Source organism: Prunus persica, chromosome G1 (genome assembly GCF_000346465.2).
Source record: "Prunus persica cultivar Lovell chromosome G1, Prunus_persica_NCBIv2, whole genome shotgun sequence".
NCBI lineage: Eukaryota > Viridiplantae > Streptophyta > Magnoliopsida > Rosales > Rosaceae > Prunus > Prunus persica.
The window spans coordinates 32,235,619-32,246,210 of NC_034009.1; the positions used below are offsets into that span (position 1 = coordinate 32,235,619).

The following is a 10,592-nucleotide window of genomic DNA, read 5'->3' on the forward strand; positions in this document are numbered from 1 at the left end:
ACGGAAGACAAGCTGTCAAGCCCAGGCCTTGTAGGCCTGCTCTTCGCCTGTAAAGAGGCTTGGGCTTCAAGACTAGGCCATTGACCCCTAATTGTTGTGGCACTCACTTGGTTTTAAAATAGTTATAGAAAAGCGTTCATCCCAACGAACTTTAGCCTAGTTTTTACACTCTTGGTCCAATGTGGGGCCAACAAAGCAAATAACTAACGGCCCCCTTAACAAAAGTAGACCAGTAAAACAAAATTCAGACAAACTAATGGTCCCAATAACGCAATAGTTAGCCCTTTATCGAATTTTTTGGCTTGTGAAACAAGATTGGCACTATTGAAGAAATTTGGGCCCTTGAACGAATATTGGGCTTTCATATGAAGACTGCCCAATAATGTGAAGACAAGCCCAAAAGTAGGGCCAATAGTCTGCCACTTGTAACGAGCCCAAAAGTTGACCCAAGAACTTTTAAACCAGACCATAAGTCACCTAAAATGCTGAAACCAGGCCCCGATTTAGGTCCCAAAATCCATAACTTGGCTCATTAACGTCAAAACGGGCCCAAATGTCGGCCCAATAATGTGAAAACATACCCAAATATCAGCCCAATAACATGAAAACATGCCCCAAAGTGGGCCTAATAATGAGAAAACATACCCAAATATCGGCCCAATAACATGAAAACAGGCCCCAAAGTGGGCCTAATAAGTTGATTACAGGCCCAACCGTCACCCCGATAATGTGAAAACATGCCCAACTTTTGGCCAATAACGTGAAAACCTAAATTTCAGTCCAATAAGGTGTACATAGGCCCAAGAGGGCCCATAACGTGAAAACATGCCCAATTTGCCCCTATAACGTGAATAAGGCCGAATAGTCCGCCCTATAATGTTAAAGCATGCCCAAAAGTAGGCCCATTAAGGTAAACACAGGACCAATAGTCAGCGGAATAACGTGAAAACATACCCAAAAGTTGGTCCAAAGGGGTGAACAGTGGCCCAATAATCGGCCCAATTAACTTAAAAATGAATCCAGTAACCTGAAATTAGGTCGAAAGTTGGGTCAATAAATGGTCCACAAACGAAATCGCCCCAGTTAGCTCAAACATGCTAAAAACTTGGGCCTAATAACGTGTAAAAAGGCCAGAAGCCGGCCCAATTATGTGAAAGCAGGGCCAGAAGTAGATGCGCAAGGTTGAGCCTATATAAACAATTTAGTTCGAGCCCTATAGGTGTTGCTCCTTAACAAATATGACGGGCGCAATAAGACTAACCTACGAGGACACGTGATCGACCAATTACGGATAAAATTTGTCACTGCACAATCATCATCAAATATGTAGTAAAAAAGGCATTATATTATTAGTAGTAATGTTACATTGTTTGGGATTCAAAAAATCAATTGGCTCTTAATTTAGTAGTATCGTATCTCTGCTCACGATATTGAAAGTGGTCTCAACTTCGAATATCTTTCTTTTTCGAACGTTAATTTTAAAAAATTATAAAAAAAATCAAGGAAGCTAATAGCGGTTCTTTTTCTTTTTCTATTTTTCGAAAACCAGAAAGGGAATCTAAATAGGCCCAGTTGTTATTTGGGTGGGCTTGGACAAGAAAAATTGTTATCCGAAAAACTAGACAACTCTTTTTCTTTTTCTTTTTTTTTCATAAGAAGAAAAGCCCTTGATCACACAAAGCGTTGAGCATTAACTTCCAAATCAAAGTGACATCGAAAGCCTCTTTGTATTCACCGAATTCCACAAATACATACATTTTCTTCTTCAAATTTCCACTTTTGCCTTTTGCAATCAACTGCTCATGAACTCTCGGACAAAGAACTTTCCCTGTTGAGAAAGTAATAGTTTTTTTTTTGGGTCCAAAATTAGAGAAGAAGATTAGCTTTTGTTTTTGTCCAAGTTACATTAAGAAAGAAGAATGATGAATGTTTATGTCTCTTTTGGCGTCACTGACAACAAAATTCTCCATCCCAAAAGGCCAAAACGCGTTATTCCAAAACGAAACTGTTTCCTGATGTTATTGTAAACAACATACGAATGCAACCAAAGCAAAGCATGAGACACACATAGGTTTTAGTCAAACATTTAATTTATTTAATAAACCCTAATTCTTCGAGCATCTGATACTCCGAAAGAAGTTAGCCGCCTGATTGGTCCCTTGCGTTATTTTAATTCAAGTATGAGTCAGTATGGTGGACTGACACGAGTTACAACATGGTGACAGAGACATAATTGTTAGGAGGAGGAAGGAGGATATGCCATGCCGCTGTGGCTTTTGGGCGGCAGTGGCACCAGCACACCACATAGATTGTTACGTCATATTGTCCAATTTGGAGGGGGAAAAAGAGTCATCTGGGCGGCACCATGTCTCCGTGGACCAAAATTGCTTATGATTTTGGGGCCCTTGTTCACATGTGTTTTTATTGTATTTCCAAGCAAGCACATGCACATGCAGAGCACAGCAGCAGTAAATCTCAGTCAAGTCTATTGGTCATGGTGGATAAAGATTCAAACAAGGGAAATGTTTAATTGGGCTAAATTTAAGGAGATTATGAGTTGATAGGCATCTAATTATTGACACTAAAAAGGGTATTAAGGAAAGGATTATAGTAAGTAATTATTAATTATCAAACAGAAAACAGACTAGTTGGTTGGTGTTGGTGTTGGTGTTGGTGTTGGTGTTCCTCACTCACATGCATTTGTCTTTTGCCCATATCATTGACATATTGTGGATTCAATTCTCATTTCTCAATTCTGCCTGCCTCTGCCCCTGCCTCTGCCTCTGCCTCTGCCTCTGCCTCTGCCTGCCAGCCCAATAAATTATAATTTATAACCATTCAATTCAAAGGAGCCTGAGCTGAGAGAATAGGAAAGATTTGTATAGCCAATGTTAAAACCTCTGCCATGCAGTGTGTATCTGTGATAGCTCAGCAAATATTAAAAAAGGAGGTCAATCCTCTACCATGTTATGTCACATTGAAATACCTAGCAGTTTCCCAGTGTCTAGAACAATGATAATTATTATTCCTTTGCTTGGTTCCTAAGGCTGAGGTTGTGTATAAATAAAACGGCACTTTGAAGACAGACAGACAGACAGACAGGTGAGGGTGAAAATGTTGTGGTTGAATGAAATGTGTTGTAAGTTGATAGACAAATAAAATGAATAGAAAAGGGAGATGAACATGATGATGATCACATTGAGAAGAAAACTGGAGGGGAGAGAGGGGAGAGAGGGGAGAGGTCCAAAACAAAACAAAAGTCAAATCACCAAGTGGGGACAAGTTTGCCATATCAGAGGAAAGGGTCCTATGCATTGAATCAAAACTTTTCATATTGTCCAGAAAGTCAAAAAGGAGGAGTTAGGTTTGGATGCATCCTATTCATCATTTTCCCATTCCTTTCTTATACCTTTTTTTCCCTCTGTTTTTCCAATTAATTATTTATTTTCAAGATTTAAGTTGCAAGTATTTGTGTCTAGTGTAGACTGAACGACTCAGTCTCCCTCAGGCTCAAAGCAATATCAGAGAGAGAGAGAGAGAGAGAGAGAGAGAAATGGTCTCCTTCTGACAATTGTCACAACTTGAGAGCTCCCCCTCTTGACCCTCCTACTCTTTTCACATTTTGTACTCTTCTTCTTGTGCTCTTTATCCTCCTGTTCCTGCCCCTGCCCCTGCCTTGTATAAGTAACTGACGCAACCTTGGACTCTCTTTGTTCCATATATAAATATATATATATATTTTTTCAGCCTGTTCACTTCCATAAACGCATAACTCGAAGTTGAAACCTGCAGCAGCAAATCACCACCAAAGGACGACGAAGACAATGATAGAATCAAACCCACCTCTCCTACACCATTATGGAACACTTGTGCGCAATCCATCCAATCTTGTTCAAGTTGATCAGCAACGCCACATTGGAGGGCTGGTCCCAGCTGAAGAATGCCAGCTTCCATTGATAGACCTTCATGGTTTGAAAATCCCTGACACAAGGGAGAGCCTAGAATGCGCTCGAGCCATCTGCCGAGCGTCGTCGGAGTGGGGGTTCTTCCAAGTGCTGAACCACGGCATCAGCCCTGAGCTGCTGCAGAGTATGAGGAGAGAGCAGCTCAAGCTGTTTGCTGCACCGTTTGAGAGAAAAGCTACTTGTGGGCTTCTCAACAATTCATACAGGTGGGGGACTCCAACCGCAACGCGGCCAACTCAATACTCTTGGTCTGAAGCTTTTCACATTCCTGTCACCAAAATCTCAGAAGAAGCTAGCTATGGGGAGGACTTTGGTTCTCTCAGGTACCTTTTTTTTGATGTTCTTGTTTAATTTTGAAGCTGTCTTTCTTTCTCCATCTTCTTCCCCCTCAACATTAAATCAAAGCTAATTAAGATTTAAAAGCATTGCCGATGCCATACAAGTAAATTAATTAATCTGATAATCAACAAATCCATCCTCAAAGTAAAAGTAGAATTGACTTGGCCCATCAATTTCAATGTAACTCATATACAGTTACTTAAAAAAGAAGAAAAGACAAGGCACATGCCACACATGCCACATGATTAATTCTATCTAGCTACCTGTGTAACATTCTGGAACCCCCCAAAAAAGAAGATCAACCTCTACAACTTGTGTGTGGCATGTGGGAAACTGGTCCCTCTAAAAGCAAGTGTAAATGCACAAGTTGCCTTGAAATACAAGACAGTAGGCAATGCAGCATGGCAGAGTATGGCTAATTATGGGGCTTCTTCTTTTGTTGCAACAGGGGAGTGATGGAGGAATTTGCAGCAGCCATGTCAAACCTGGCAAATTTGCTTGCTGGGATTCTAGCGAACAATCTGGGACACCGAAAGGAATCGTTAGAAGACATTTGTGACTCGAGCACTTGCTTTCTTCGATTGAATCGCTACCCGGCTTGTCCAATATCCCCAGAGATGTTTGGCTTGGTGCCTCACACTGACAGTGATTTCCTCACAATTCTTTGCCAAGACCAAGTAGGAGGACTTCAGCTCATGAAAGATTCCAAATGGGTTGCTGTGAAACCCAATCCAGACGCACTTATCGTTAACATTGGAGATCTTTTTCAGGTAATTAATTAAATAATTAATTACAGTGTAATTATTAGAAAGCAAATGTAGTAAGTATACCATGTGATGTGATGATATAATTAAGCACATGTTATACTTAATTAGTTTAATTATTAAAATTTAAATATAATTAAGCGTAGATTTAATTAGTTAATATAATTGGGATTGTTTGTTAATAAAGGCGTGGAGCAATGATGTGTACAAAAGTGTGGAGCACAAGGTGATGGCAAACGAGAAGATGGAACGCTACTCAATCGCCTACTTCATGTGCCCTTCCTATGATTCCTTAATTGGGAGTTGCAGCAGCACATCGCCAGAACCTTCTTCCGTCTATAGAAAGTTCACTTTTCGAGAATACAGGAACCAAATTCAACAGGATGTTCAGAAACTTGGCCACAAAGTTGGCCTCTCAAGATTTCTTCTTCAATAAGCTTTCCTTTACCTTGCCTTCCTCCTAATCCTAAAGGGCAGCAAACCAAATAGTCAATAGTCTACGGTCAACAGTCAACCGTCAACACCTGCTGTCTTGCCTAGAAGAATCCCACCCCGCCCCACACATTTCTTAGTACTTCAACTATAAAATTATATTTATACTACTCACCATTTGTAATTTTCACTAAGTAAGCAGGGGAAGGGAGGGATATCGTACCACAATACAAAACTATCCTACAGAGATTACACTTAAGTTTCTGCTCCACTTGGAGATTAATACATAAATATATATATATATATATTATTTTTCCTGTCTTTTTCTTTTTCACTTTCATACCAACAGCGATTCATTAAAATAATTCGTAAAGTGGCCAATATGCTACGAATCTAGCAGACACTTTGGTACTTTTACTAACATAGGATATGACTGAGATAAAGTTGAACGTTGAAAGATGAAATAAGCAAAGACGTGATTTGGGAAGCAACAAAGGCTTATCCAATCACACAAACTTAGAAAACACCAACGCAGCTATTGGCTATTGCCATTGGGGAAAAGATTTTCACACATGAAAAAGAATGAAATGAAATAGTAACAACACGTAGGAGATAAGCCAATTATGGTGCCAGCCATGGAATCAAGATCAAATCACTACTTACTTTTTACACCAACCAGAATGACAGCCGTAAACATCTCGGATCTCGGTCAACACACGGAAAAGACACCACAAAACACAAATCACACAAGACATAATTAACAGGGTAACATGATAAGCCCTTGAAACAGAAAAAAGAAGAAGAAATTGTACTATCTTCATACGTCGGCGGTTGCAGATAATAAACCTTTTGAAAAGAAGCCATCTCCCATGTTGGCGGTTGCCGTCACATTGAATTTCTACAACCTCCAAGCTCAAACCCTACGCATCATCAGATCAGACCATGGAAACTCTATACCTGCTGCTGATTAATATTTACCATTGCACAGAATACATAAGAGCCTGCTGCAGAACAAAATATTGATATTACTAAGGACAAGTTAACCTCAAGTCTGTTAGGTAAAAGAGAGATTGGGAAAGTACAAACAATTATGATCGTAATAATTGGAGTAGTTTTATCTTCAAGATTAAAAGTGGGCAGCTCTTTAGAAATGTCTGCCTAAGTTAAGTGTATCTTATTAATTCAAAGCATTTATTACAGAAAATATCAGTGTTGTTGTATGCCAACTTCTAAGCAGTCAGATAGTATTGTATGCAATACACTTTATCCAAGAATCCTAGAGTTTTGGTTACAAACCAAGGTCAATGGTAGCAAAGAAATACCTAGCTGAGCAGCATCTGTGGCGAGATGAAGCGAAGAAGACTGATCGATGCCTCTGATCACTCTTCAGTATTATGTATCATCTAAAACTTCTTCTCACTTCATTGTACTATTAACAGTTTAAGATACCTGATTCAGTCAAGAAACATTGCCACCTTGTCTTTGAGACTGCTCTTCTTCTTCATTATGGGGGCAATTCCTTCTCTAACAACATTACTATGACTTTCTCTAATGATTTCATGGGCAAATGTCACATCCTCTGTCAAAAATCGACTCTCACTCTCCTTCTCGACGGTTTTCTTCATCAAGGGGCCTAAAAACAGATCCAGCATGTCCTGAGCAGGATCCCCTGTTCCACCTGAATTTAAGCCAATTCCTTTACTTGCCAAACTCCCGTTCGGCTTAAAAGTAGTTGTATCTGCGATGAGTGATCTTCGATTACAAATTTGGGCATCAGCAGAATCTTCTAACTCATTACCGGAAGAGACTATTTCTGGAAATCTGCTGTCTGATTCACATTCTTGGTTCGATGCTTCTTCTTCTTTATTTATATTCCCATCAGCTCTAATATACTGCATGATAAAGATAGCAACTTTAGACTTCTATCTCGTGTACTTATCAACATGATATTTGTCTAAGTCAATCTAAACAATCATCAGCCATAAATAGTGAAGTAATTTTCTCAAGTTGGTGTTCAAGTATAAGATTGTAGAATATATCATAATATCTTGTTTATGAATAGAAACCATAGCAATATATCACAGATGTAAGAACAGAAAAGATCAAAATCAATTCCTTTCAATATTAAAGTAAGAGCAAATCACCTCTTCAGCAATGATCACTAAATCCTCCACTGTCAGTTCAACATCATCATCAGTCCAAGTCCGGACTTCTAGTTCTTCATCACTTCCACAGCTGGAACCCTTTGCTTTTTCCTTCTTCGGAGCATCAGATTCCTGAACTTTTCTTCTCCCATGTCCATTACAATTCTTCTCAGGAAAAGTTCCATCACATTCTGCATCCTGTTCATTTGAGTTTCTTTTTCTTCTTTTTGCCTCACATTTTACAAGAACATGTGAGTTCTCCCCCAGTGTTTCCTTTGCTTTTTGTCTCTCTGGAGCACCAGACTCCTGCACTTTTCTTCTCCCAAGTCCACTACACTTTTCTTCTTGTTCAGTTGATTTTTTTTTTCTTCTCTTTGTCTCACATTTTACAAGAACGTGTGAGTTTTCTCCCAATGTTTCAGTTTCATAAGAGGCAGGTCCTTCCTCTTTACCATTACTAGGCTTCCTTACCTGGCCAGCAGAAGATATGCCCAGCATCCACTGTGGTAAACGTCTCCTACTTCCATCATCTGATTCTGGAGCAACTCCCACCATTTCTTTTTCTCTCAACTAAACTAACCTATAAATTCATTAATGGTTGAAAAAAATATGAGATGGCATCCAAAAATTTAACCCTAAAATTATTCAGTTAGCTACTCAATCTTTTAAAATGAAATTATCATATTAACTTGTATTACTAATCGATTCAACAAACCCAAACAACTGAGGCGATTAATTTTGATTGTAATCAGTTCCAGTGTTTTACTTAAATCAGAACCCTAACAAATTAACAATGCACCAAATGCGAACTCTTAATTCCGCTTGGTTCCCGAGAAAACAGGCAAAACAGAAGGAAATGGAAACCGAAACAGAGAAAGGAAACCCTAAAAGTACATACCAGTACAGTACAAGGTCGACGAAGCCAACAAGAAGAAGCGAAAGAAATAAGAGATGGTCTGGATGGATGGGGTTCCCCAAGTTCCCGTTTTGTCCTTGTGTTGTGGCCTGAGAATTTGACGGTCATAGAGTCCGGGAAGAGAGAGGGGGGGGTGTCGGATTGGGATGGGCTAAGCTTGGCAAGAAACGATGGGCTTAATTGGACCTGGACTTTGTTCTAAATGTCTAAAACGGATCATCGCACTTCGAAAATAGAAAAACTAAAAACTAAGCAAAAGGACAAAATAGAGGAGAGAAGTATCTAGAGACTTCTGAAAAGAAAATCTGCGGATGCAATTGAATACCAATCACTCATTCGCAATAATTTTTACAGGCCCTATATCCAGTGAAAAATTAGGACCCGTATAAAAACTCTTCCTGAGAATTGAGAAACAAACTTTGTCATCTCCTACTTCCTTCCTTTCTTTCTTTCTTTGTGTGTTCTTGTTTTCCCCTCAACTCAAGCTACTACCAGGCTAGCAGAAATGAACATGGCTCTTACAGGAGGAGCAACTACTACGTCGTCGTTTTCCCTGACCAGGATTGTTGGTTTCCCTCCTCCTCCGTCTCCAAGTCGTAGTTGTTCTAGGATTCTGGGTGTCAAGGAAGGCCAAGAAAGATGGAGAGGTGGCAATGGCATGGCTGTGAAGGCCAGGTTTGGGTCTTCCAAGGGTGGTGCTGGGGTCTTGGAGCGCCCAAAGTTTGACCAATCCCAATTTGACCCTGCTACCCAGCTTGAACAAGGTACCTATACCTACTTTATCATTTATCCTTCAACTGTCTTGAGTTTTTCTCATCTGGGATTTTTGTTTTGTATTCAATAGTTGAGATTTGTTATGAAAAGGGGGGAGAAAAACATATTAGAAAACCCAATTGCAATGTAGCACTGCACTGCACTATTCTTCTGCCTTTGTTTAATGTTGTAATTACAGGAGGAGATATTGGACGACTCAAGGAGAAGAGAGGTATTGGGAGTGGGGATAGTTACAGAGTTTTGCTGGTTGATGATGTTCGCCACACTGAAAAATTAGGTAATTTCCTTTTCCTACATATACATGACATTGATATATACAACTCTACCAGACTTTTTTTACTGCAAGACTTAATGTACTCCTTGGTTTGGAGATTGAATTTTTGATGGCACTCTCCAGCCTTATTCATGAAGGAAGGAGGTGCTGCTATCATCAGGAGGACAAAGGAAGGATGTAATTTTGATAACTAACTGAGATCATTTTTGTGTTCTTTTGTAGTTGCAAAGGTCGTGCCCCAAGTTGTTCCATCTGTTACCCCTGATGATGCAAGAGGACTATTTCTTAAATCAAGGGAAAACGGGGTTGCTGTCGTTATCGTTACAGTGAAGGTAAATTCTCTAGTGTATCTATTGTAGCATAGCTTTGCATCTTCATTGTTAGTTTCTTTTGGGTTTCTTGGTTTCTTGGCCCCTACCCAGAAATGAAAAACCAAAATGGATGTTTTCACATTACATGGGGGAATCTAATAGCACTTAGCTTGACTGATAGACAATGCTGTCTGGATTGGTAGCTACGACGATTATATAATAGGAGGGTTGGGAAAGAGATCATAAGATTAAAAACTAGTTCCACTTTTTTGCTACATTTTGTTCTTTCGTGTAATTTGTTCAAATAATTTTAATAGCAATCTTACAAAGCACAAAAGAAAAAGGAAATTTATAGCAGTACTTTGTTTTGGTTGTCAGGAACATGCTGAATTTTACTCCCAAATGATGATTCGTGGCGGGTTACGATCAACAATAGAACCGGATTCAAATAGTTTGTGAAGCAGTCAACCGAAGATCCTGCAGTTGCATTTGTAATAGTGATCCAATTTTGAAGTTACAGTATGCGTTTGGAGAAATTTTTGATGAAGAAAACGAGAGAGATGCCAAGTGCGGGCATTATTTTTTAATATGTAGTATTGTATTCGTAAAATTGGGTAGTTCGACAGTTACATAGTAATACGTATGTGCGGGTATTATTTTTTGATATGAATCC

General features: G+C 39.4%; 3 protein-coding genes across 8 annotated transcripts; 2 read left to right on the forward strand and 1 right to left on the reverse strand.

Annotated features, from left to right (window-relative positions):
* On the forward strand, positions 3,171 to 5,834 carry LOC18793977 (gibberellin 2-beta-dioxygenase 8). Its single transcript, XM_007222339.2, has 3 exons — positions 3,171 to 4,288; positions 4,753 to 5,074; positions 5,256 to 5,834. Exons 1-3 carry the CDS (start codon positions 3,825 to 3,827, stop codon positions 5,502 to 5,504), a joined length of 1,035 nt encoding a protein of 344 aa, XP_007222401.1. The 5' UTR covers positions 3,171 to 3,824; the 3' UTR covers positions 5,505 to 5,834.
* On the reverse strand, positions 5,441 to 8,842 carry LOC18788900. 6 transcript variants are annotated; one of them, XR_002269928.1, is made up of 5 exons: positions 8,543 to 8,842; positions 7,645 to 8,224; positions 6,823 to 7,392; positions 6,164 to 6,504; positions 5,441 to 5,534 (listed from the first exon to the last, which is right to left on the reverse strand). XR_002269928.1 is itself a non-coding variant. In XM_020555873.1 (3 exons), the coding sequence occupies exons 2-3, from the start codon at positions 8,197 to 8,199 to the stop codon at positions 6,955 to 6,957; spliced, it is 993 nt and encodes a 330-aa protein (XP_020411462.1). In that variant the 5' UTR covers positions 8,200 to 8,224; positions 8,543 to 8,842; the 3' UTR covers positions 6,627 to 6,954. The 6 variants fall into 6 exon arrangements, 1 of the variants encoding a protein (XP_020411462.1); XR_002269930.1 differs by lacking the exon at positions 5,441 to 5,534 and having other exon boundaries at positions 6,052 to 6,460; XR_002269929.1 differs by lacking the exon at positions 5,441 to 5,534 and having other exon boundaries at positions 6,052 to 6,463.
* On the forward strand, positions 8,976 to 10,589 carry LOC18790678 (ATP-dependent Clp protease adapter protein CLPS1, chloroplastic). The gene is made up of 4 exons (XM_020555874.1): positions 8,976 to 9,324; positions 9,513 to 9,611; positions 9,831 to 9,940; positions 10,298 to 10,589. Exons 1-4 carry the CDS (start codon positions 9,066 to 9,068, stop codon positions 10,376 to 10,378), a joined length of 549 nt encoding a protein of 182 aa, XP_020411463.1. The 5' UTR covers positions 8,976 to 9,065; the 3' UTR covers positions 10,379 to 10,589.

Excerpts from the sequence above, each read along its gene's own strand:
- LOC18788900 (XM_020555873.1), bottom strand. The coding sequence starts at position 8,199 with ATGGTGGGAGTTGCTCCAGAATCAGATGATGGAAGTAGGAGACGTTTA. Across the intron at positions 7,393-7,644 it reads TAGTGATCATTGCTGAAGAG|TATATTAGAGCTGATGGGAA; the intron begins GTGATTTGCTCT and ends TTTATCATGCAG.
- LOC18793977 (XM_007222339.2), top strand. The coding sequence starts at position 3,825 with ATGATAGAATCAAACCCACCTCTCCTACACCATTATGGAACACTTGTG. Across the intron at positions 4,289-4,752 it reads GAGGACTTTGGTTCTCTCAG|GGGAGTGATGGAGGAATTTG; the intron begins GTACCTTTTTTT and ends TTGTTGCAACAG. Across the intron at positions 5,075-5,255 it reads ACATTGGAGATCTTTTTCAG|GCGTGGAGCAATGATGTGTA; the intron begins GTAATTAATTAA and ends TTGTTAATAAAG.
- LOC18790678 (XM_020555874.1), top strand. The coding sequence starts at position 9,066 with ATGAACATGGCTCTTACAGGAGGAGCAACTACTACGTCGTCGTTTTCC. Across the intron at positions 9,325-9,512 it reads TGCTACCCAGCTTGAACAAG|GAGGAGATATTGGACGACTC; the intron begins GTACCTATACCT and ends TTGTAATTACAG. Across the intron at positions 9,941-10,297 it reads TCGTTATCGTTACAGTGAAG|GAACATGCTGAATTTTACTC; the intron begins GTAAATTCTCTA and ends TTTGGTTGTCAG.